At 45.3% G+C, this 24560-nt stretch overlaps 1 protein-coding gene across 2 annotated transcripts in view; it reads right to left on the bottom strand.

The window, feature by feature from the left end:
* Nucleotides 1–9140: 9140 nt before the first annotated feature.
* The window catches only part of AFMID (arylformamidase), a 21274-nt gene continuing 5854 nt past the window's right edge, over nucleotides 9141–24560 (bottom strand). For both annotated transcript variants that reach the window (XM_058561759.1, XM_058561760.1), the window contains 9 exons: nucleotides 14108–14212; nucleotides 13976–14024; nucleotides 12809–12894; nucleotides 12641–12713; nucleotides 12351–12448; nucleotides 11976–12054; nucleotides 11715–11856; nucleotides 11402–11506; nucleotides 9141–9640 (listed from right to left, as the gene is read on the bottom strand). In XM_058561759.1, coding sequence (XP_058417742.1) covers nucleotides 9608–9640; nucleotides 11402–11506; nucleotides 11715–11856; nucleotides 11976–12054; nucleotides 12351–12448; nucleotides 12641–12713; nucleotides 12809–12894; nucleotides 13976–14024; nucleotides 14108–14212 — 770 coding nt within the window. In that variant the 3' untranslated portion in view covers nucleotides 9141–9607. The remainder of the gene's footprint in view (nucleotides 9641–11401; nucleotides 11507–11714; nucleotides 11857–11975; nucleotides 12055–12350; nucleotides 12449–12640; nucleotides 12714–12808; nucleotides 12895–13975; nucleotides 14025–14107; nucleotides 14213–24560) is intronic.

Raw genomic sequence — 24560 nt, 5'->3', positions numbered from 1 at the left:
GCAGAGCTCATTCCCGATGGCCGTGCCTGTTTCCTTGCCCCCACCAGATATTTAAATTTTTGCCAAGTGTACTTTGACACACTTATCTACTGAGTTGTTCCTTTCTTTTCTTATCAATTTTTAGGAGTTCTTTATATATATATACATCCTTTATCTGTTTTGTGTGTTGCAACTTGCAATTTTACAGATGAGAATACTCAGGTCTGTGCAGCATTAAGTGATGTCCATAGAGGTTACATGGGCATCGGAGCAGACCTAAAACTCGGCTTGTCGGGGCCAGCCCCCTGGCTTAGTGGTTAAGTGTGCGCGCTCTGCTGCTGGCTGCCCAGGTTCAGATCCCGGGCGTGCACAGAGGCACTGCTTGTCAGGCCATGCTGTGGCGGCGTCCCATATAAAGTGGAGGAAGATGGGCATGGATGTTAGCCCAGGGCCAGTCTTCCTCAGCAAAAAGAGGAGGATTGGCATGGATGTTAGCTGAGGGCTGAGCTTCCTCACAAAAAAAATAAATAAAACCTGGCTTGTCTACCTCCCACCCCAGGCCTCCAACACTCCAGCTAGCTCATGTGAGGACAAAATTCTGTATTTACTGAGGCCTAACTACATACTCGTTCATTCATTGAGTGAGTTCTAATTGTTGACCCACTATGCCGCAGATACTGTTCCAAGTTCAGACGGCCTGGCGGAAAATAAGTCAGGTGAGGTCCACCATGTGACACCACAGGCACCACGATAGCATGTCATGTGCAGACATCACTTCACAGCTTACATAGAAAACAGAGTCCTAAGTCTGTGCACATGGACCATGGATATTGGCAATAATCTGGTGGACGTATTCCTTCCACTTCTTCCACCAGGGCAAGTTACCTGGCCTCTCTGAGCCCCAATTTCCTCAGATGTAAACTGGAACTTGAATCACTCAGAACTATGGAAAAACCCCTTTTCTCCACCTTTTCCATCAGCAGGAATATTGCTGTACCAAAGACAGCACATTAAGTCCCCTGGGAGGGGGACAGCCTTAAAAAAGGCCTGGCTGTGACTATTGGATGAGAACTCACACGGAACCGAGACCAACACACTGAAGTGCCTCCTAAATCCTGGGGAGAGGGGCTGCCTTCATTGCCCAACTGGTGAAGTCCACCAGAAACGGAGGAGGGAGTGGGGGTCAACAGAGGTGACGACTGTGGAAACACTGCCCACTGCCATCTCTCCAGTAGACCTGGGTGTCATCTTAGGGAGGTGGGATTGGAATGTGACTCCAAGTGGACAGCACAGGGTAATCGGCCCAGATAATAGAAAAGGGAAGTCCAGGGGAGCAAGCACCTGCTTGTAGACTCGGCCAGGCTGGGCCCTGAGCAGGGCTATGTGGCTGGAGGATTAGCCTGATGCAGATGTCCCAGCCCTCCAGGGACCCTTCCAACTCTCCAAATCTCATCCTTTAGGGATGTTTATGGAGGTTTCATAGGCTTGATTGGTTAAATCATTAGCCACTGGTGATTAATTCAATACTCTCCAGCCCCTCTCCCCTTCCCGGAGGTTAGGAGGTATGGCTGAAAGCTCCAAGCTTCTAATCAAGGCTTGGTCCTAAAGCTATCTGGGCCCACCAAGAACTGACTCATTAGAACAAAAGATGCTCCTATCGCTCTGGAGAGCCCAAAAGTTTTAGGAGCTCTGTGCCAGGAACTGGGGACAAAGACCAAAATATATATTTATCACAAAGGCAAATTTGCATGTTTATGTGAACTCTCTGGATTTTCAAATAGTTCGCAACAAATTCTGATCAATACTGTGATGATCAAACAAAATTGTTTTGAGATCATAAAACATCAGTGCTAGATATTACTTTACAGGCCATCTAGTCTGACCAAACCTTTTGTGAACACGTTTCTCCTTTATTATGATAGTAACACATCAACATTGTAAAAGCAAACACAGTGCAATGAAAAGGAAGTCTTCTCCCCTCCCCGAGACTTTACTCCCCAGAAGGAAACTTATTAGCAGTTTCTATATATCCTTCCAGATGTGGCACCCTGCCTTATCAGCTAACAGCACATCTCGGCTTTATCAGCACACAGAGACCCACCCCCTTTTGTAATATCTGCATGGTACTTATTGGATGGTCTACCCTGATTCTCATTAACCAGTTTCCCATTGGGTGTCTCCAGGTTTCTTTGCTGTTATGAATTGTACTGCAGCATGAGGCACACACATGTGTGCAGCTATACCTATAGGATAAACATCTACAAGCAGGATTGCTGGGATAGTGTATGTGCCCCTTTGCAAAATTTTTGTATACAGCCAATCACCCTCTCAATCAGCAGAGTGTAACACAGTTTGCTCTGCCATCTTGTCCCATCCCAGTAGATGTTGACCCTGCCTCTTTCATCCTAGGACATTTTAATCAGAGTTCTACCAATATCGATGACATTCATTTGTGGATGCAATGTAACCTACAACCATTCTATAGATAAGACAGATAAGTAAAGTAACCTTTACTTGAGCCAAGCTGCGGATTATAACCCAGGAAGGCAGTCTCCACGAAGGAAGAAAGCTTTCCGGAGAAGCATGGTTTTCAGTACAGTTTTATATCTTTTTAGAACAAAGAACATACATCAAACATGCCCAGGATACACATTCATCAAAGTTTCAAAGAGCTGTTCAGTTGCAGATTAGCAGGTCAACATGACCCTGGTGTTGGGGAAAGGGAACATCTTCAAGAGTTACTGATACTGGCGTTTTAGGAGGGGAAGTATGAATTCTTATCTTATAGACTGCACTCTTTTACTTTGAGATAATGTTTAATGCGTTCTTTACTTTAATGGTTAAAGCAGATGTACAATACATGTTTGATAGGCTGTAAGTCAGGCTTCTTTAGTTCAAGAAGAATTAGTTTTAAACCAGAATAGCTATCCCATATACCTCAATATGTGAAAATTTATTGTCACATTGAAAAAATATATCTTCTAGAACAAACTCCATTAAGCCAATGTATTTCTATGATTCATTTTCTATTTGGCATAAACAAGTTCTGACTTTTTTCCATTAAAATTTATATGTTAGTGACAACTTCAGCTGCTTAGGTCTTTTCCATAAGATTTAAAACAATTATTATTACTTGCATTTTTATCATATACAAGAGTAACATACATAACATGGATAAGATATATATTATAAAATTAGTATACATTATAACATTGCATATGCAGAGAAATCTCAACATTTTGGGCTTTGGTTACTTTCAGTTTCTATGGTAATTGAAAGAGGTATAATTATGCTGAAGTATTTGGAATGTCTACGTTATTTTCCTAGACCATTATTTTTCTTATATATATACAATTATATATGGTAAAATATACATTACATAAAATTTACCATTTTAACCATTTTTAAGTATACAGCTCAGTGACATTAAGCACATTTGAGTTGTTGTGCAACTGATACCAGCTCACCACAAGGCTGACATAAGGGAAGCCACATTGTAGAAAAGAAACCATATTATAACTTTGAATAACCTGATTAACCAACCCAGCTGGATATGCACCCTCCAGGAGATATACATGCTCTGTAGATTTTATGGCCTCTCTCAGCTGGGATAAGATGCTAACTTTGTTCTTTTGAGTTCCTTAGGAATGTGATGATCCCCAGGCAGAGTGTCTATGCTGATAACCATCATCAATGACAACTGAAAGGTATGAGTATAGGGCATTGCTTTGATCTCTGATGCACATCCAGTAAAACAAAAGATTATCAGGAACTAAGACCAGATGGATGCCCCCACCCAGAGACCAGATGCCTCCCCCACCCGGAGACCAGCCCCCTATATAACTGGCCTGTAGTCTTTGTTCTGTAAGCTGGTTCTCTCGGACACTGGTCAGCCATCTTCCTCCTTGCTAGCAAGCTGTAATAAAACCCTTTGTCTCCTACCTCCTTGCCTCTTGACTATTAGCATGTGTCGCAGTGGACAGACGACCCACCTTGGGCGGTAACACAACCATCACCACCCATCCATCTCCAGAACTTTGTTATCTTCCCCAACTGAAAGTCTACCCATTAAATACTAACTCCTCATTCTCCATAAGATTTTGTAACAGATATTTAATTCCTAGATCAGCTTTTAGCTATATCAAATTTTACCAATAATAGCTTCTGCCATTTTGACCTTCTACATTATTTCTACCAAGTTCCAATTGTCTGAGGTAAAATTTTAACATCTAAATTTAGTAGCTAAAAAACCTTGAGGCTCATATCAGTCTTAGTAAAAACATTTACCGTGTGCAGTTTTAGCCATTGTCAAATTAATTTTGTTTTGTTCGTTTCTACCATAACAATCACTATGAATTGGATAAGTTATCCTGGATTTATTTCTCAGCTTAACTCACAAGAAAATTGTGAGCAATTTTGAGAAACAGAGAGGGGAGAGAAAATGAGGGAGAGAAAAACACAGAGAAATTAACAAACACACAGGGGTGGCAGGGAGGGTAAGGCTGTGTCGGTTCTATTGGTTGCTGAGTCTTCAGGGTCAAAGGTCTCCCTGATCCACGTGAGAGGTCAGGTCACTTTCTCTGACCTCCTGAGAGGTCTTGTTTTTCCACTACACTGGGTGACGTCAAACATTTTGACCTTTGCCCATCTGAGAAAGCAAAACAGCATGTGCTTGTTTTAAGTTGTCTCTAGTTATTTAAAAGAGAGGCTGATAATTTCTTCTCCAGTTGATTAGTCACTTAAATTTCTTTTCTGTGAATTGCTCATTCATGTTGTGGGGGATCAGAATTTGCCACCCCAAAATGTGTCTTTGCATTGATGATGATGATGATGATGATGATGATGATGATGATGATGATGATTTTTGGTGAGGAAGATTAGCCCTGAGCTAACATCTGTTGCCAGTCTTCCTCTTTTTGCTGAGGAAGATTGGCCCTGGGCTAACATCCGTGCCCATCTTCCTCTACTTTATATGGGATGCCCGCCGCAGCAAGGCTTGATAAGTAGTGCATAGGTCTGAGCCCAGGATCCGAACCTGCCCATCTTGGGCTGCCAAAGCAGAGTGTGCGAACTTAACCACTACGCCACCAGGCCGGTCCCTGCATTGATTATTTTTAAGAACCAAAGACTCTGAAAGAAACTTTGACCTTCCCCCTAACTGCCTAAAATAATTAAAATAGAAAGTCTGTCCCAGGAAGGAGCTAATACCATAAGATAACTATAGCATATTATAAACTAGGTGTGCTAGACAGGAAGGCACTAGCATGCCCATTTTTATCAAAGTTCTCTCTCAGGTCGCATTGTGTATAGATGGCCCAGCAAATATTTGTTTATCAAACATTTGCTTTCCCATCTCCATGTATATTGCTTTCCTCCCCTTTGAAGTCCCAAACCGCTACCCCCAACATCCTCCTATGTCTTTAGCTGAAGATGGTATTTAAAGTGGTGGCTTCTGGCATTTTGGTAAGTTACTCAGATTTCCTGGGTTTCTCTCATGTATACATGTTATTAAACTTTGCTTGATTTTCTCCTGCTGTTCTGTCTCATGTCACTTTAATTCTTAGACCAGCCAGAAGGACCTAAAAGGTAGAGGAATAGTTCTTCCTCTTCTACAATGTCTTTGCCCATTTTTCTGCCGGATTACTGATATTTTTCCTATTGCTTGATGAGAGTTTTTACACATAAGGGACTTTACTTCATTTACACATAAGGGATTTCACTTCATTTGTCCTGTCCCCCACCCCCCAACCCAGTTTGTTGGTTGTCTTTTGACTATGTGGTATGTTTTTTTCCTTACAGAAGTTTTAAATTTGTGTGTGTGTGAGGAAGACTCGCCCTGAGCTAACATCCGTTGGCAATCTTTCTCTTTTTTTTTGCTTGAGGAAGATTCGCCCTGAGCTAACATTTGTGCCCATCTTCCCCTATTTTGTATGTGGGACACCTCCACAGTATAGCTGACGAGTGGTGCAGGTCTGCCCCCAAACCCGCGGACCTGGGCTGCTGAAGCGGAGTGCACAGAACTTGAACCACTCAGCCACGGGGCTGGCCCCAGTTTTAAATTTTTATGCAGTCATATGTATTGCTCATTTTATTTCTGACTTTTGTTCTCTATTTCTGGTTGGTTTCTTTTGTCTCTTGTTTTTGCCATGCTTAGAAAGGCTTGTTCCACTCTGAGATGATTTATAAAAAATAGTCATTGAAGATTTCTTCTGGTTTGGGTTTTTATTTGAAGTCTTGACCCCTCCAGACGTGTGTCAACAGAAGGGGTGTGAAAGGGGTTCAAATTTATGTTTTCCAAGATCTGGCCAGTTGCCCCCACACCGTTTATTCAATAAACAGCTTTGCACAATGGGTTTGAAACACCACCTTTGTCACATACTGACCTCTCTTATGTGCTAGGACCTGTCTCCACAGTCTCGGTTCTGCCTGCCTATTCCTGCTCCGGCCAGATTCTTTTCCGTGTGAATAAATGGAGACCCGGGGCTGCTGGCAGAAGTCTGGAAAGGACAGGAAGTCAGGGATGGAAACCAGGCTCCAGAAACAGATCCATGAGCAGCTGCTCAGCGCTAGGCAACCAAAGGGGGCTGAGGCGCCCTCAACTGCTCCACTAAGTCAGAAGGGAGAGTTGCTTAGGGCTCTGACACCACACAGGAAACCCCAAACGGGCTTGAAGGGCTAAGGGACAGGGAAAAAAGGAGCTCTGAGTCCCTCAGGACATCGCTGACCCAGACCTGGTGGGCCTGGATGCTGCCTTCCAGTGGGACCAGGGGCAGAGCCCCCATGTCACAAACCTACAGGAGAAAGGGAAAGACCAGGTGAAGGGGTGTGGGGCCTGACCCCAGGGCAAACTCTCCCTTTCCCTCCTCAAAGCAGGTGTCCCAGCAACGGTCAATCCTGCAGCCTACAGGGAAAAAAAATCTGTGTGTCCTCTGTCTGTATGGGAACAGAGTGTTCTGAAGTCAGATTCCGAGCTGCAGGGGTGGGTGGAGGGGAGGGACGGTGCCTCTCACATCCGCAGGCCAGAAATATAGAGGCCTCATTAGTCCTCCAGCCCCACGTGGCCTGCTGACTTCTGTTCTTTTTTTTTTTTTTTTTGTGAGGAAGACCAGCTCTGAGCTAACATCTATTGCCAATCCTCCTCTTTTTTTTTCTCCCCCAAAGCCCCAGTAGATAGTTGTACGTCATAGTTGCACATCCTTCTAGTTGCTGTATGCGGGACGTGGCCTCAGCATGGCCGGAGAAGCGGTGCGTCGGTGCACGCCCAGGATCCGAACCCGGGCCGCCAGTAGCGGAGCGCGCGCACTTAACCGGTAAGCCACGGGGCCAGCCCCTGTTTTGTCATTTTAAATTAAAGAAAAGTTGCAAGAATAGTGCAAGGAATACTCATGTACCTTTTACGCAGATATTCTAACTGCTTTACATTTTCCCCATTTGTTTTCTGTTTCCTCACTCTCATTCTCTCTCTCCATATGTCTATGGAGACAACAGCCGGCCCTGGGTATCCCCGGGTGCCCCATCTGCCGATTCACCCAACCACTGTTCCCCACCCGCAGATTCAACCAACCACGAATTGTAAACATAGGACGTGATCTGAGGTTGGCTGAATCGGGAGATGGGGCACCCGGGGATACCGAGGGCCAAATAAGGGCCTTGAGCATCTGCCATTTAAACACACACGCACACGTACATATGTATGTATGTATGTATATCTTTTTACCTGAACCATTTAAGAGTAAGTTGAAGGTGTTATGCCTCTTTATCCTTAAATACTTCATTTTCTCATATAACCACAGCACAGTTGTCAAAATCAGGAAATTTAACATTGATACAGTTATCTAACGTAGTCTATTAAATGTAACTTTTATATTAAAATCTTTATAGCAATATAAAAATTTATATTAGATAAAGGAAGAAAATTTAAATTGCCCACAATTTCACCCTGCAGGTTAACTGCCGTTACATGTGTACATCCTTCCAGTCTTTTTTTCTATATCTATAGATATCTACATACAGACTGTCCTGTGCCCATATATATGTCTATGTATCCTTCTTAAATGAAAATAGGATCACACGGCGGGTGACACTTTTTTGTTCTCTTTTGCTTGCCTTAAGGCATTGTGCCTTAAAAGGGCACAACCTAAGGGAGCAATTCTCAGCCAGGTGTGGTGACAACATGGGTTTCCCGCCAGCAGCTGTGAGGTGCCTCACAAGGAATTTGTTACAAATATTAAATGAAGTCCTACAGTTTGTGGGTCATTTCCTTTAAAACTCTAGAATGGATTCAAGTTACATCTATAATGTCATTCTCACTTGCCTGCATCCTGAAGATTTTTGAATATTTTAATGTTTCAAATTACACAGTACATTTAAATACTCATTCCATTCTTATCCTAAAAGATTCAAAGAATCCAGATAAAGCCAACACCCCTCCATGTGTTCCCAACTCCACTCCCCCCAGGGAGGAGCAGAGGCATCAGGTGTGGATCCTCCGCAACCTTTTCTCTGCATTCACACGCACTGTGCACACACTCACGCGTGTCGTTTTGTGAGTGAGTGTTACGTAAGGTCATTGACATGGTCCTATACCGTGTCATTGAGCATCTTGCTTTTTGTCATGTAACAATATGTCTTGGAGATCTAAACATAGGTCTCTTTCTAATGGCTACATGGTGGTCGGCTGCTTAGAGGTATTTATTCCCGACTGATGAATATTTAGGCTATTTCCTATTTTTACTATAATTAATCATTCTTGAACTGCTGGCTACTCAGAGTGAGGGAGACGGGCGGTGGGGTGCGGAGGGAGGTGGGTGGGCACAGCTGGCTCCTTGGGCATTAACTGCACACAGCCCTGGAGAGGCCAGAAGTATGTCCTACCTGTGGATGTCATTGTCTTCACGGTCAAGGTGTTAGCCCCGAGGCCTTCAGGGACGGATCCAAACGTCAGGCAGAGCCCAGGACAGAGCAGACAAAGAAGTGAAGCAACACACAGGACAAAAACTGGTTTGGAAGCTGTAACAAAGGAGTCGGCAAACTGCATCTGTAAAGAGCCAGAGAGGAGATATTTTAGGTTCTGGGGGTCATTTGTCCCTGACACAACTACCCAACTCTGCTGGTCTAGCTCAAAAGCCAGCACGGACAACTTGTAAACAAATGAACGTGGCTGTGCTCCGATAAAACTTTATTTATAGATGCTGAAATTTGAATTTTATGTAATTTTTACATGTCACGCAATAATATTCTTTTTTGATTTTTTTTCTACTGTTTAAAAACATAAACATAAACATTCTTAACTTGTAGGTCATACAAAAATGGGCATCGAGCCAGAGGTAAGTCCACGTGTGGTCAGAAGCTGTCATTTTTGTCACGCCCTCTCAGCAGGCTTGGGCATCACACAGCGTTGACCTGGGCTGGACCTCCCCTGGAGCCTGCTCGATCCAGGCCAGGAAATGCCGTGGAGATTTGCACTCGTGTCCAGGGCTGTGAGAAGAATGGCCTCTTGCTGGGGCGGGTGGACAAACGAAGGCACTTTGGGCGCGGGGGAAAGCCGAGGGCTGGTGGGAAGAGGAAGCAGTCACGGTCTTTGCAGAAGCTTCACGATCGGGTGCACACCAGCGAGGGTGCAGGTCTGTCAGGACTCCTGGAAGATGGTTTTCAAAATCATCTGCAGCAGGAAGAAAAGATACAGAAGGCTCTTATGAGGACCTCTCGGGAGGAATTTGGTTAAAGAAACAGGCTGCATTAGCGATCACAGAAATGTCACTTAAAATGAGCGCTCTCCCATCTCTCATTGGAAATGTTCCAATAAATCTCCCAACCACACGCAGACTTACCTCCGGCTCGAGGCCTGCTTTTGGATGACCCACGAACTAAGGATGGCTTTACGTTTTTAAACGGTTGGAAAACAAATAAAAAAAAAGCATATCTTGTCATGACATGTAAAAATTATATAAAATTCAAATTTCAGCATCCATAAATACAGTGCTCTTGGAGCACAGCCATGTTCATTCGTTTATGGACTGTCTGTGCAGCTTTTGAGCTACAGCGGCAGAGTTGAGTAGTGGTGTCAGAGACCACATGGCCCCCAAAACCTAAAATATTTATTTCTTGGGTTGTTAAGAGATGTCATTTATGGGTGTTTGTTTTTTCCCCAGTTAAAAAAAGTAATACATGTTAGTAGTAGAAAATATGGACATGAATTTTTAAAATGCACTTGTAACATCCCTAGTGAATGGTTTTTTTCATGTACATACATGTGCCTCTAAGGGTCTAGCTGTCTGTGTATTTAAAACCAGGAAAATACTGGATCACTTGTTTCTTGTGTTTTTGCTCTCACATCTAAATCAATTTGACACATCCTAACTGATTTTCACAAACTTCGTTTCATTACCCGATTATATCATAATTTCACCTCATTGGACATTTAGGTTGTTTCTAAGGTTTGAACATTAATAAAGCTGCAGAGACTATCTTTGTGTGTTTCTTTGATTATCCTGGAGGCAAATTCCAAGCAGCAGAATTACTGGGTCAGTGGGTTTGGATCCATATTGCTAGGCTGTGCTCCTGAAACGTGGGGCCAACATGTGCTCCCACTGGCAGAACTGGAGAGGACTCCTTTTAACACCTCTTCACCAGCACTGGGCATAATTACAACATTTCCAAGGAGAGGTGGGAAAGCACTGTCATTTTCAGTTACATTTCCGCGATTACTAATGCAGTTTAATCTTCCCCCATGTTTACTGGGGGAAGATTAAATTTCTTTTTAAATTGTTTCTTACTTTTTTTCCATTTTTTCTATTTATTTCTGTTCCTAAAGAGAAATAAGAACTGTTCTTATTGATTTGAAGGTGCTCTTTATATAGTAAGGATATTAACTACATGAATCAAAACCAAATGCCACAAAAGCCCCACCGAGGTGGCAGCTGATTAAAAAGTGAAGCTAACAGAGTGCCCACTTTCTGAGAAAAAGAGAAAAAAAGTAGTAACTCTATCTACCGGGTCTGTGGCAAATATTTTTCCCAATTTATCCTTTAACTTATAAAAGGCTTTTCCATGTTAAAATCATAATAAAAATTTATGCAATCAAATCTGTCCATCCTTTCCCATATGGAGCTGGCTTTTGCTTTTGTGCTTACACACGGACAGGCGAATACTTCTTGTCCCTGCCTCTCCCATCCGCACCACAGCCCCCTGCAGATCCCACCTGTGTGCCCAGGACCAGACTCTGAGGCTCACCTGGGGCTGTATCAGGGAGGTGAAGGATAGGAGGCAAGTGCGGCACTCGATCCCTATCGTCAGGTCCCGCAGCCTCCTGGATGCCCAAGAGCCAGCCGAGTGGCTCCTCTGCTCCCCGCCTACCCACCTCTCCTATGTGTAGGGGCTACAACAGGACCCCCGGCATCTTCAGTGAAGGGACACATCCCACCTGGGTGAGCACATAGTCCTTCTGGGTTAGGTTCCAAATGATCTCAAAGTGATCCACGTCATCAAGTTCTTCAAATGAGGCTTTCCACCCTCCTCGGTGCAGAGTCTGGGTAGGAGAGACAAGGGAAAAGGAAGCATGAGGTTGCCGGAGAGGACAGGGACTCTCGCGTCATACCTGCACAGGCCAGGTGCTCACTAAGTAATTGTTGAATGAAAGACTGACAGTCTTGGGGTCCATTTGGGTAAAACACAGGGGAATAAAATGAGATTGCATGACCTTTGACCTCTGGCCAAAAGCAGGGTGCTGGGGGTACCTGATAAAACTCCCTTGACTGTCGGTGGTATTCAGGGGTGTCATGTTGGCCCACAATCACCAGGATGTGGCAGGCTGGATCCACAGGCTGTGTCAGGGCCACCTCCAGGTGCCGCTGGGGGCTGTTCCTCTGAGCGTCCTCCCTGGTGCAGGCAGTGGGCATCAGAGAGCAGGGTCAGGACAGAGAGAAGCCTTTGCTTCACCCCAGCCTTCCCCCACAGGTTCCAGGCCAGCTGGAGGAGGTGGGGGACAAGTGACTCACAGGGACATGAGGAGAGCAGCGTTCTGAGAGGTGTGCACAATGGGCTCCAGGTCGTAGATGCCACTTACCAGGAGAAAGCCTGTGAAGGTGAAGAACAGTCACAGGGCCAGGCTTCAGGTAGAACCAGTGCCCCACCAGGCCAGGCCTGAAGCAGGCTCAGTGGGGACAGGATGGAGCCAGCCCAGCCTCCAGGGTCAGAGGGACAAGACCAGGGTAGGGGCGGAGAGGAAGCAAAGCAGGCCCAGCTCTCAGGGCTCAACGTCCCCAGGTCAAGCCACTCGCACCTGTTGGGATTTTGAGCAGCTGGTGCAGACCCCCAGGCCCATCAAGGGGAGGGTAAAGGCTGCCCGGCCAGGCTGCAGTCCCCACAGAAACCTTTGAGGTTGGGCGTGACTCCATGCTTGGTCCAGTTGGCCAGGAGCATCATGGCGGCCAGGTGGGCCCCAGCTGAGTGTCCACACAGGTAAATTCCCCTAGGATGGGTCAGAGCAGAGGGCCACACTTGAATTCAGTTTCCTCAAAGCATCAGGCCAGTATCAAGGAGTCCCAATTTGCCTTCTGCTCCACAGGCCAGAAGGGGCAGCTGGGCTGCATCCAAGGGGCTGAATCCACTGGCCACCCACCCTGCGTTGTCCAACAAAAGGAAAACCTGCAGTGATACCCACTCATTGCACGGATACCGCTTCTGGACAAAGGCGATGCTCTGGGTCACCTGGTCTACCATCTGGTCCAGGGTGCCTGCACAGAGAGTACAAGCTGGGTCAGGATCCATCGCGGGCTCTCTCCCCTCCAAAGCCCACCAGCCTTCGAACCTACAAGACCACCCTCATTACCTTTGGGGGCAATGTCATAAGCCACTACCACTACGGCCACTCCCTTGGCTGTCAGTGGGCTGACCATGAAGGCTGATGAGTCTTTACTGCAGAAAGAGACAAAGACGTGACAACTGGAGGCAACGTGGCCACTACTGCTTCTGTGTCCTGTCCACCCCCAGCATGGCCCCTCCCTGACCCAGTGCAGTATGGGGAAGAAGGTAGACTCTGTCCTTACCACATCACATGCTAGCTTTGGGGCCCTGGGGACTTTATTTAACCTCTAAACCTGGTTTCCTCATCTGTATAATAGAGAAAATTATGTTTCTTCTCTTAGGGTGCTGTGTTTGAGAATTGAAGGTGATCAGACATGTAGAAAGCTTTGCATGCCAAAGGGCACAGGTGTAGTAAATGAGGACGAATATACTTGAAGGGTGTGGATCCCACAACAGGCAACTGTTTAGTAAGATCCTAGGGAAAACAGAGTCCTTGAAGATCCTGAATACCTCTCTGCTCATCTCAGGGTGGCTAGCTGTCTCGGTTTCCCCAGGACTCTCTCTTTTTCACCACTGAAAGCCCCATATCCTGGAAATCCCTCAGTCCCGAGAAAACTGGGATAGTGGGTCACTGTGGCTTTCCCTTTGATTACAGAGTAGACTGAAGACGCTTCTCACCAGGTACAGTGGGTCGAATAGTGCCCTCCCAAAAGAGACGTGCAAATCCTAACCCCCAGTATCTGTGAATGTGACCTTATTTGGAAATAGGGTCTTTGCAGATGTAATTAAGAATCTCGAGATGAGATCATCCTGGATTTAGGATGGGTCCTAAATGCAATGACTGGTGACAGTGTTAGAGAAAGGAGAGGGAGATTGGAGACACAGACACACAAAGAAGACCAGGTAACGATGAACGCTGAGACTGAGGTAACGCGGCCACAAGGCAAGGAAGACAGACCCACCAGCAGCGGGAAGAGGCAAGAATGGGTTCCCCCTGAGAGCTTTTGGAGGGAGTGGGGCCCTGCCAACACCTGGATCTCAGATCTCCGGCCTCCAGAACCCGGAGAGAATACATTTCTGTTGTTGTAAGCCACACGTTTGTGTAATATGTTGCAGCAGCCACAGGAAACTAATACCCCAGGGAAAGATAACATCTTCCTTTTTCTCAATTCATCCAAATTCCCAGGCTCACCTTCCGCTCTGCCAGTATCCTCCATGAAAAAACACAAAGAAGGGCAAAGCTGTAAGAGAAACAGAGGAGGCATGGGCTGCAGCAGGGCGTCCAGCCGCGCTCTGCTGAGGGACCACCGCCCTGTCCGCTCACCCTCAGACTCTTCCTCAGGAAAGTAGATGTCCAGTCTCTCTCCTTCCCTGTGTCCATAGGGGATGTGCAGCAGGCTCCCCCTGGTGGCCTGGGCCCTCTTGGTGGCTGTCGCAGGAAAGGAACAAATGGTGTCATCACAACCTCAGGCAGCAGCAATTTCGATTTTGTTTCCAGTAGAAACCTTTTTGCTAAAAGTCCCTGTGGGTTGACCAGTCAGCTCCAGCTGTCGGTGCCTCCCCAAGTCCTCAGGAAAGTCTGTGCTGGGTTCTGAAGCATTCCACGTGTGTGTAGTTGCGGAGACCAGACTGTCTCATCCAAGTGGGACAAATACTACCTGCTGGCGTTTATGGATAAGTGAGCTCCCGGTTCTGACAGGCACCATCTGACCACGACTTTATCACATGCTTGTTATGTGTGTTACACTTCGCTATGCGCTCTGGGAAGTATAACCTTTCCCGAGTACTTGGAAAAGTAATCTAGGAACACAAGATGTCAACTCCCTTGAAATAAATAGATAATGAAACAGTATGAAGACATAATTGAGTGCCACGATGGGAGAGGTCAGAGTGATGCGAAAATTGGCTGGGACTTGGGTTGAGAGGAAGGAGGAAGGGTACTACAACAGAAATAAATACTGCAGGCAGAGGTGTGGAGATGGGAGTGGACTCGTATATTTATGCTGCAGTAAAAAATGCCCCCAAATGCTCCCCTAACAATCACCGAAACCAGGCAACTTAGCTCCCTCCAACACTGGGCACTGGAGAGAGTGTAAACTGGTAAGCTCTTCTGGAGGGCAACTTGGACATATGTATCAAAGCCCAAGAAGATCATATTCCTTGATGCATTAGTCCCTATCTATACGTTTATTATAAGGAAATAGTCAGAAATATTCCCAAGGACTTGTTTTAAAGATGCCCACGGTAATGCTATTTATAATAGCAAAACACTGGGCACAGCCCAAGTGACCTGTAATAGAAGACTGGTTATATACTTTATAGTATATCCTCTTTCTCTGACTTATTTTTTATCCCAGCATTCATCCATCCTTGATATGTTTTTCACCTTGTTTACTGTTTGTCTGCACCCTCACTAGAACATGAGCTCTGTGAAGACAAGGACTTTGCTTTGCCCATGTAAACCCACGACCTGATACATAGTAAGCATTTAAAAATAATTGTGTGAAAAAAAAGAAAAAGAAAATTATGTAATGAATAAAGATTTCAATAAGCAGTGCTGGGTCAATTGAGTCTCCAAATGGAAAAAGAAGTTTCTTGACCCCTACCTCACACCATACCAGATCAATTCCAGATGGACCACAGATCTAAATGTGAAAGAGAAGACAACAAAACTCTTAGAAAAGAAAACAGATCTTCATGATCTTGGAATAGGCAAAGATCACATAAACTGGATCTAAAATGCACTAATGAAAAAGGAAAAACTGAAGAGTTTCCCATGATGTACAGAGCAAAAACAGGCTGCAAATACCATATAGCACGATCAGTGCAACCTTTCTGATATCAAAGACCCGTGGCAAGAGACCTGCAACTTGGGATCCACGTCTCTGAAGGCCCCCAGGTCCCCAACCCTGGTGGCCATCGTGTGCCCAAAAAAGAAACAGTGCTCCGCTGGGTTGGGTGATTCCGCAATTCCAGAAGAGGCAAACTTGGTAGGTAAAATAGTTTGTAGAAATTGTGTTTACGCAAGTGTGCATAAACTGTTAAAATGGCTGTCTCCATTTCAGCTGGACCACTCAAGGCCAAGAGAAATAAAAATGATGGTAGATGCCAAGCTTCCCACGTGCCAAATTCAGGGACTAGGCTGCCTTTGCAGGACAGGCAAAGTGGCTCCAAAACCAGTTTTGCCATCACTGACCACGTCTACCAACCCCCCTGACCTTGGAGTGAGGGGCAAGGCCGGGGGGGGAGGCTTCTTAGGAGAGAGATATGGCACGCTGTGGGTCCCCACTCTCTTTCTCATGGAGGGGTCAGGGGAGACTTCCCAGCTCATAAACCTTTCACTGACCAGCTGCTCAGAGCCTGATGTGTGACTTCTGTAAGGATCTAATGACCAGAATAAAACATGCTCCATGTGTGTCCACGTGCCATGCTGGACGCAGACCACTCTGCAGGGCATGCTTAACAGAATCGATCTATTATTACATGAATAAGTTTTAATTAATTAGAACCATGAGATTCTGTGAAGCGACTCAAATATTTTGCATTTGCGATTATAATCTGAAGTGGTTTTTTTTTGTTTGTTTGTTTGTTTTTTGTGAGGAAGATCAGCCCTGAGCTAACATCCATGCTAATCCTCCCCTTTTTGCTGAGGAAGACCGGCTCTGAGCTAACATCTATTGCCAATCCTCCTCCTTTTTTTTTCCCCCCAAAGCCCCAGTAGATAGTTGTACGTCATAGTTGCACATCCTTCTAGCTGCTGTCTGTGGGACGCGGCCTCAACATGGCTGGAAAAGCAGTGCTTCAGTGCGCGCCCAGGATCCGAACCCGGGCCGCCAGTAGCGGAGTGCGCCCACTTAACCACTAAGTCACCGGGCCGGCCCTGAAGTGTTTTTTAAAAATTAAACAAACATTTTGTAAACTGTGTGTAAATGTTTAGGGGAATTTAATTTGCGAAAGTTATGAGCTGAGTTAATTAACACATAAGTGGACCCAGCAGTTAAAGTGCGGTGCACTCCACTTAGGCAACCTGGGTTGGGTTACCGGGCTCGGAACCACACCACTCGTCTGTCAGTAGCCATGCTGTGGCAGAGGCTCACACAGAAGAACAAAAAGAACTTACAACTATACACAACTATGTACTGGGGCTCTATGGGGGAAAAAAGGAAGAAAAAGGAGGAAGATTGGCAACAGATGTTAGCTTAGGGCGAATCTTCCCCTGAAAAAAAACAAACAGTGAATGCCATTAATTTTTCTTATAAAGAAATAATATGTTTATATGGTTAAAAAAATACACAAAAGGCTCTTCAGTGAAATGCTCCCCCCCCCATCTGCCTAGTTCCCCACCTCTGCCAAGGGGACCACCATTATTAATATGGATATAGAATCTCCCTCTCGGGCCGGCCCCGCGGCTTAGCGGTTAAGTGTGTGCACTCCGCTACTGGCGGCCCAGGTTCAGATCCCGGGCGTGCACCGACGCACCGCTTTTCTGGCCATGCTGAGGCCACATCCCACATACAGCAACTAGAAGGATGTGCGGCTATGACATACAACTATCTACTGGGGCTTTGGGGGAAAAAAAAAAAAAAAGAATCTCCCTCCCTTTAACCCAAATGGCAGTACATTAAAGACATTTCTGCCCTACCTGTTTCACTTAATATCTCTTGAAGAGCTTTCCCAACCAGTCCATAGAGAGCTTCCTCATTCTTTTCTCTTTGAAACAGTTACTTGGTATTCCATCCTACGGCTCTATTTAACCAGCGGCACCAGTTGCTTAGGCCAAACAAACCATGTCGAGTCATCAGGACATTCTCTTGGCTCTCCCTCCCCTGCTTATCCAGAATCCCGTCTCCTCCTCACCCCCCGAGACCACCCTGGATCCCCCTGCACTTCTCCCCTGGGAGGCGGCGACAGCCCCTCACTGCTCTCCTGCTTCCACAGGACTCCCCACAGCCACAGGTGTGAGGCAGGTAGAACGGGCATCACACCCCATTGCTCCAAGGCTCAAATGCAGCCGAGGCTCCTGTCTTAGTCGGCTCAAGCTGCCATGACAAAACACCACAGAGTGGGGGGCTTAAACAACCGACGCTTATTTCTCACAGTTCAAGATCAAGGGTTGCGGTATGGCGAGGGCCCTTCCCTCAGGTGGCAGACGGCCGCCTTCTTGCTGTGCCTGTGTATGGCGCTCTCTCCCTTTCTAGGGAGGCAAGCTCCCTGGTATCTCTTCTAATACTCCCACCAGATCAGGACCCTACCTTTATGACCTCATTTAACCTTAATTACTTCCTTAGAGGCCCCATCTCCAAATACAGCCACACTAGGGGTTAGGGCTTCAACCTCTGAATTTGGGAGGCACGCAAAGATCAGTCCTTAACAGCTCCCACACGCCCCCAAAGGCTCTGGAGCTCTACAAAATCAACTCTCCCCTGTCCACCGTCTCCGAGGGGCTGGCCCTGACCACCCTAACACCCACGCTTCGCCATCCCCTTCACCTGCTCTGTATCTCCCATAGCACTTGCCCCTTCTGACCGACTCTGACATCCACTTATTCCTTATGTTAATTGTCTCTCATCCTGCCCCGCCCACTAAGAATCACAGTGATACAGGGCAGGGGTCAGTCTGCTTTGCTCACAGACAGATCCCACGCACATAGATGAGTGGGCAGCACACATTAGGCCTCCAATAAATAGTCGTTGAATGGATCAGTAGATGATGAACCACTCCTCTGCCGAGAGGCATCTGGGCTTGGCTGTCACAGACAACCCTGCCGTGGAGAGCCCTGCACATACATTATGACACTTGTCTGCAAGGATCTGTAGGGAATGCTCTTGGCACGAGCACGGTGTGAAGATGTTTGTGCCTGACAAGCTCATCAGCAGACTGCATTCATCAAAAGGTGGCAATTTAATTAGCACAAGAGTTCTTAAAGTACACACGGACCAACTAGATTTATGTTGTGCCAAAACTAGGAAGATGATTGTGAAATTTATGTTCTAAGAAGAGCAATTAAAACCAAGCAGCTGTAGATATTCATTATCATGCACAAGCCTCCCTAAGATGTTAAAAAACTCAGCTGACCCTGAGAAAGAGAAACTGCCTCTCTCTAGGAGGTGGACCAGTGGTCAGTGGCAGGCTGCTGGGTGCAGGGACAGAGAATGAGTATGAATTCCGCCAGCCCTCCAGTCCCTGAACCCAAAGGCAGGAAGACAGGAGGGCAGGAAGACAAGACACCCAGAATAAACCTTATGACAAACTTCCTTCTTTGATAAAGCAAAAATCGGGTTTCTATTAGTCACGACTCAAAGTGCCAAAACTCTTATCGAGAGAAACTCCAGGCTGGGGAAGCCAGGTCCATGGACCCAACTGAGAATTGTTTTGGAGCAATTAGGGGAGGGGGGGCCAGAGCCCCTAGCAGTTAATGCGAGTGTGGGGCAGGGAGATCAGGCAGACAGTCACAGAAGGCTGAAGACCAAGGGTTTATCATACGCCATGGCAGCAATTTAAGAGAAGGCCGGGGCCCCTCAGCACCCATCTATTTTTAGAACTAATTTCTCCCAGTCTTTTAATTCATTTAGCAAACAAATATATATGTCAGCAGCAACCATGTGCCCACATTGCTCTAGTATTTGGAATATACCAGTGACCAAAACAAGAAAAAATCCCAATCACCTGTGGCTTACCTTTTATCGAGGGAGACACGCACTTATAAATAAGATGGCAGGGGGTAACATGCGCTTTAAGATGAAATAGGATCTGAAAAAACTACAGACCGTATCATTCCAACTACATGACACTCTGGAAAAGGCAAAACTATGAAGACAGTAAAAAGATCAGTGACTGCCAGGGGTTGGGGTGGGGTGGGGGGAAACAGAGCACAGAGGATTTTTAGGGCAGTGAAACTACTCCGTATGATACTGTAATGTGGATAAATGACATTACACATTTGTCCAAACCCACAGAATGTACAACACCAGGATGAACCCTAGTGTAAACTGTGGACTCTGGGTGATATGATGTGTCAATGTAGGTTCACCCTTGGTAAAAAATGTACCTTTCTGCTGAGCAATATTGCTAATGGAGGAGGCTGTGCAGGTGTCGGGGCAGAAGGTATACGGGAAATCTCTGTATCCTCCCCTCAATTTTGCTGTGAACCTAAAACTACTCTAAAAAATAAAGTCTATTTTTTTTAAAAAGTGAGGCAGGACGAGGGGACAGAGAGTGACAGGGAGGCGATGGAGGGCTGAAAGGGGACATTGAACAGAGACGCCAGTCTGTCCTGGAGCAAGGAGCTCTTGTTTTGCCATCATCTTCTTTGCCTCAAGGATCTCCTTTCTCTCCCCCGAAAGGGAGGGCCACCCCTCCAAAGTGGACCCAGACAGGGAGTGAGTGTCTGCCAGGACCAGTGGACAAGCTAGAGAAGCCGGGGGAGGCCAGGGCGGGGGGTGTGCTCCGGGGCTCAGCCATGGTGAGTTCTTAGCCAAATCCGTGAGAACCAAAGTCAGAGAAAAACCGAGTTTAGCAGGAGGGAGAGGACCCCAGCAGGGGAGCAGGGGCTGAAGGAGGGGAAGTGGAGGGGTCAGGAGAGAAGACAAGGCTCCCTCTTCTCAGAGCACCCAGCATAGCTCCTTCTGTCCTGGGGCATGATGATTTGCAGAGGGACAGAGGAGAGAGAAGTGGGAGGGAGGCAAAAGATTCAGCTACATGTGTGAGCACTCAAGAGTTTAGGAGGACTTTTTAAAAATAACTTATTGAGGTGAAATTCACATTACATAAAATTAACCATTTAAAAGTGAACAAGTCAGTGGCATTTAGTACATTCAAACTGTTGTGCAGCCATCACCTCTATCTAGTTCCAGAACATTTCCATCACCCCAGAAGGAAACCCCCTACCCCTTTAATGTCTCCCCATTCTCCCTACCCCCAGCCCCTGGCAACCACCAATTTGCTTTCTGTCTCTATGGATTTACCTATTCTGGACATTTCATATTAATGGAATCATACATCATGTGGCCTTTTGTGCCTGGCTTCTTTCACTCAGCTTAATGTTTTCAAGGTCCATCCATGGTCTAGTATGCATCACTACTTCATTCCTTTTCATGGCTGAATACTATTCCATTGTACGGATGTATCACGTTTCGTTTATCCATCCTGCATTGTTGGACATTTGGGCTGTTTCCCCCTTTTGGCGATTGTGAGTAATGCTGCTATGGGCATGTGTGTACATGTACTTGTTTGAGTACCTATTTTCAATTCTTTTGGGTTAGAAAGAATTTTTAATACTGTTTATGCTGTTAAAAACAGCATTGCACATTATAAACACAGAATGCTTTCTCCCAGGAGAAAAAAACAGACTAGAAGAAGCCACGCCAAAATGCTAACAATGGGTGGCAGAATTATTGACAGTTTTATGCTTAAAAATCTTTTTCAGTAAGCATATGCTCCTTTTGTAATCAGAAAACAATTATTACCTAAAAATAGCCAACTACAGACAGTGTAGAGCAGGGCTACTTAAAGTGTGGCCTGTGGATAGGGGAGCCCTACACTGTTTGCTGCGAGTCTGTGAAGAGCTAAGCACACAAGGCAGATGTAAGCATTTGCAGTATATGCAAGTTGGTAGAATGGTTTTATCTGTTGAACTTAATAATAAGAAATTAGGGCTTTCAAAAAACACTTGTAATGAATGTTCATAGCAGCACTATTCACAATGGTCAAAAGGTGGAAACAGCCCAAATGTCCATCAACAGACGAATGGATAAACAAAATATATGTCCATACAATGGAATAGTATTCAGCCATAAAAAGGAATGAAGTACCGATACATACTAGAACATGGAGGGACCTCCAAAACATTATGCCAAGAGGAAGAAGCCAGACACAAAAGGCCACATATGCATGACTCCATTTATATGAAATGTCCAGAATAGGCAAATCAATAGAAATAGAAACAGTTAGTGGTTGCCAGGGGCTGGGGGAGGGAGGAATAGGGAGTGACTGCTTAACAGGTAGGGGGTTTCCTCCTGGGGGGATGAGAGTCTTTTGGAAATAGATAGAGGTGATGGTTGCACAACATTGTAAATGTACTGAATTGTATACTTTAAAATGGTTAAAGTGGTAAATTTTATGTTATGTGTATTTTACCACAATAAAACAAAACTGGGGCTTGTAATTTGTGTGCTTTTGTTTTGTTTCTTATGTTTTTCTGGTGGAGAGGAAAAAGCCCCTCCCTTGAAGGCAGGAGGGGCCCTCCAAGACCATCTCAGTAGCAGAGGCTGTCAATCACAGGGCCCCACCCACCTCGCTGGTGATTGGTCCTCCTGGGGGGAGGCTGAGTTTGGGGACTGAGAGTTTGGATCTGCACCAGAACTTGGGTTTAGGTGAGGTGCTGGAAGCTGCAGAGGCAGGGCCGCCCCAACTGCAGTTATATATATACACACACATAAACCTCCATATATACATGCATATATGCATACCTATGTGTGTGTGTGTACATATATATATATATACACACATACATACCTCTCATATACACATAACCTCCATATATACATGCATATACGCATACCTATGTGTGTGTGTGTATATATATATACACATACATACCTCTCATATATACACAAACTTCCATATATACATGCATATACGCATACCTATGTGTGTGTGTGTATATATATATATACACATACATACCTCTCATATACACATAACCTCCATATATACATGCATATATGCATACCTATGTGTGTGTGTGTATATATATATACACATACATACCTCTCATATACACATAAACCTCCATATATACATACATGTATGCATACCTGTGTGTGTGTGTATGTATATACACATACATACCTCATATACACATAAACCTCCATATATACATACATGTATGCATACCTGTGTGTGTGTGTGTGTATATATATACACATACATACCTCTCATATACACATAAACCTCTACATATACATACACATACCTCTCATATACCCATAAACCTCCATATATACATACATATATGCATACCTGTGTGTGTGTGTGTATATATATATACACACATACATACCTCTCATATATACATAAACCGCCATATATACATACATATATGCATACCTATGTGTGCGTGTGTATATATATACACACACATACCTCTCATATATACATAAACCTCCATATATACATACATATATGCATACCTACGTGTGTGTATATTTACATATACACATACATACCTCTCATATACACATAAACCTCCGTATATACATGCATATATGCATACCTATGTGTGTGTGTGTGTGTATATATATATATACACACATACATACCTCTCATATATACATAAACCTCCATATATACATACATATATATACATACATATGTGTATATGTATCTAATTTAGTTTATTGTACAATGTATTTACGGCCTGGTGGCGTAGTGGTTAAGTTTGCGTGCTCTGCTTTGGGGGCCTGGGGTTCGCAGGCTGGATCCTGGGAGGGGACCTACACACCGCTCATCAAGCCACCATGTGGTAGCGTCCCACATACAAAATAGGGGAAGATGGGCATAGATGTTAGCTCAGGGTCAATCTTCCTCAAGCAAAAAGAAGAAGATTGACAATGGATGTTAGCTCAGGGCCAATCTTCCTGAAAAAAAAAAAAAAAAGAAAGAAAGAATCTTGTTAAAACAAGTTTAAAAACTACTGGTAGAGGAAATAGTTCTTAAAACCTCCCTCTGCCAGCCTCACTCTGCTGTCTGCCTATGCTCACCCAGCAGTCTGTTGTGGCCAGCCTAAAGGAGGCCAGGCCTTGATGGCAGATAAAAGTGATCTGCTCATTAGAAGAGAACATTGCAGGCCAGCCCCATGACTTAGCGGTTAAGTGCGCGCGCTCTGATACTGGCGGCCCGGGTTTGGATTCCCAGTGCGCACCGATACACCACTTCTCCGGCAATGCTGAGGCGGCGTCCCACATACAGCAACTAGAAGGATGTGCAACTATGACACACAACTATCTACTGGGGCTTTGGGGGTAAAAAAAAAAGGAGGAGGATTGGCAATAGATGTTAGCTCAGAGCGGGTCTTCCTCAGCAAAAAGAGGAGGATTAGCATGGATGTTAGCTCAGGGCTGATCTTCCTCACAAAAGAAAAAAAAGAAGAGAACATTGCAAGTTAATAGGTTGACGCTGTAAGGATGAATACAAATCAAAAAAAAAAAAAAAAATTCATTCTCCCTGGTGCAAAAAAGGAAAGTCTACCTCTCTCCCTCTCGTTAGAGCATTTTATTTCACGGAACTTATAGTTGCAAATCCTTTCTCCACACCTTTGAGATGTTTGTAAATATTTTTAAAAGCTACATGAGTCTCCAGCCACTTTTACAACCTAGGAATGTTTTTCTCAAGGACCTGGGAGCGATCTCTTTGAAATGTAATCATCAAGGAAGATAGCAACCCCGTGGTCCACCCCCCCACCTGTGTCCCGTCCTGTCCCATCCGTGAACTCAAACACACACACACACACACACACACACACACCATTGCTGCCTCACCTTTACCATCCTGTGGGAGGAATACAGGCACCTGGCTAACTTCTGCAGGCACCAAACCACCTCTCGTCATAAGATATGGGAAGTTTTCTTTTTCCTCTGGATAAAGGCAATTTGCAAACACAGACGGCCACCCTAATTACCAGGTGGATTTAGGATGGACTAGTGTGGCACATGGTGCTGTCAGGTCCCCTTGCTTGAGGACAGGCGTCATTGATCTTGAGAACAGGTCTGCAATGGGGG

This window comes from Diceros bicornis, chromosome 18 (genome assembly GCF_020826845.1).
Source record: "Diceros bicornis minor isolate mBicDic1 chromosome 18, mDicBic1.mat.cur, whole genome shotgun sequence".
Taxonomy (NCBI): Eukaryota; Metazoa; Chordata; class Mammalia; order Perissodactyla; family Rhinocerotidae; genus Diceros; species Diceros bicornis.
Note: the sequence above shows the minus strand (reverse complement) of the source record. Positions and strands in the feature narration are given on the sequence as shown.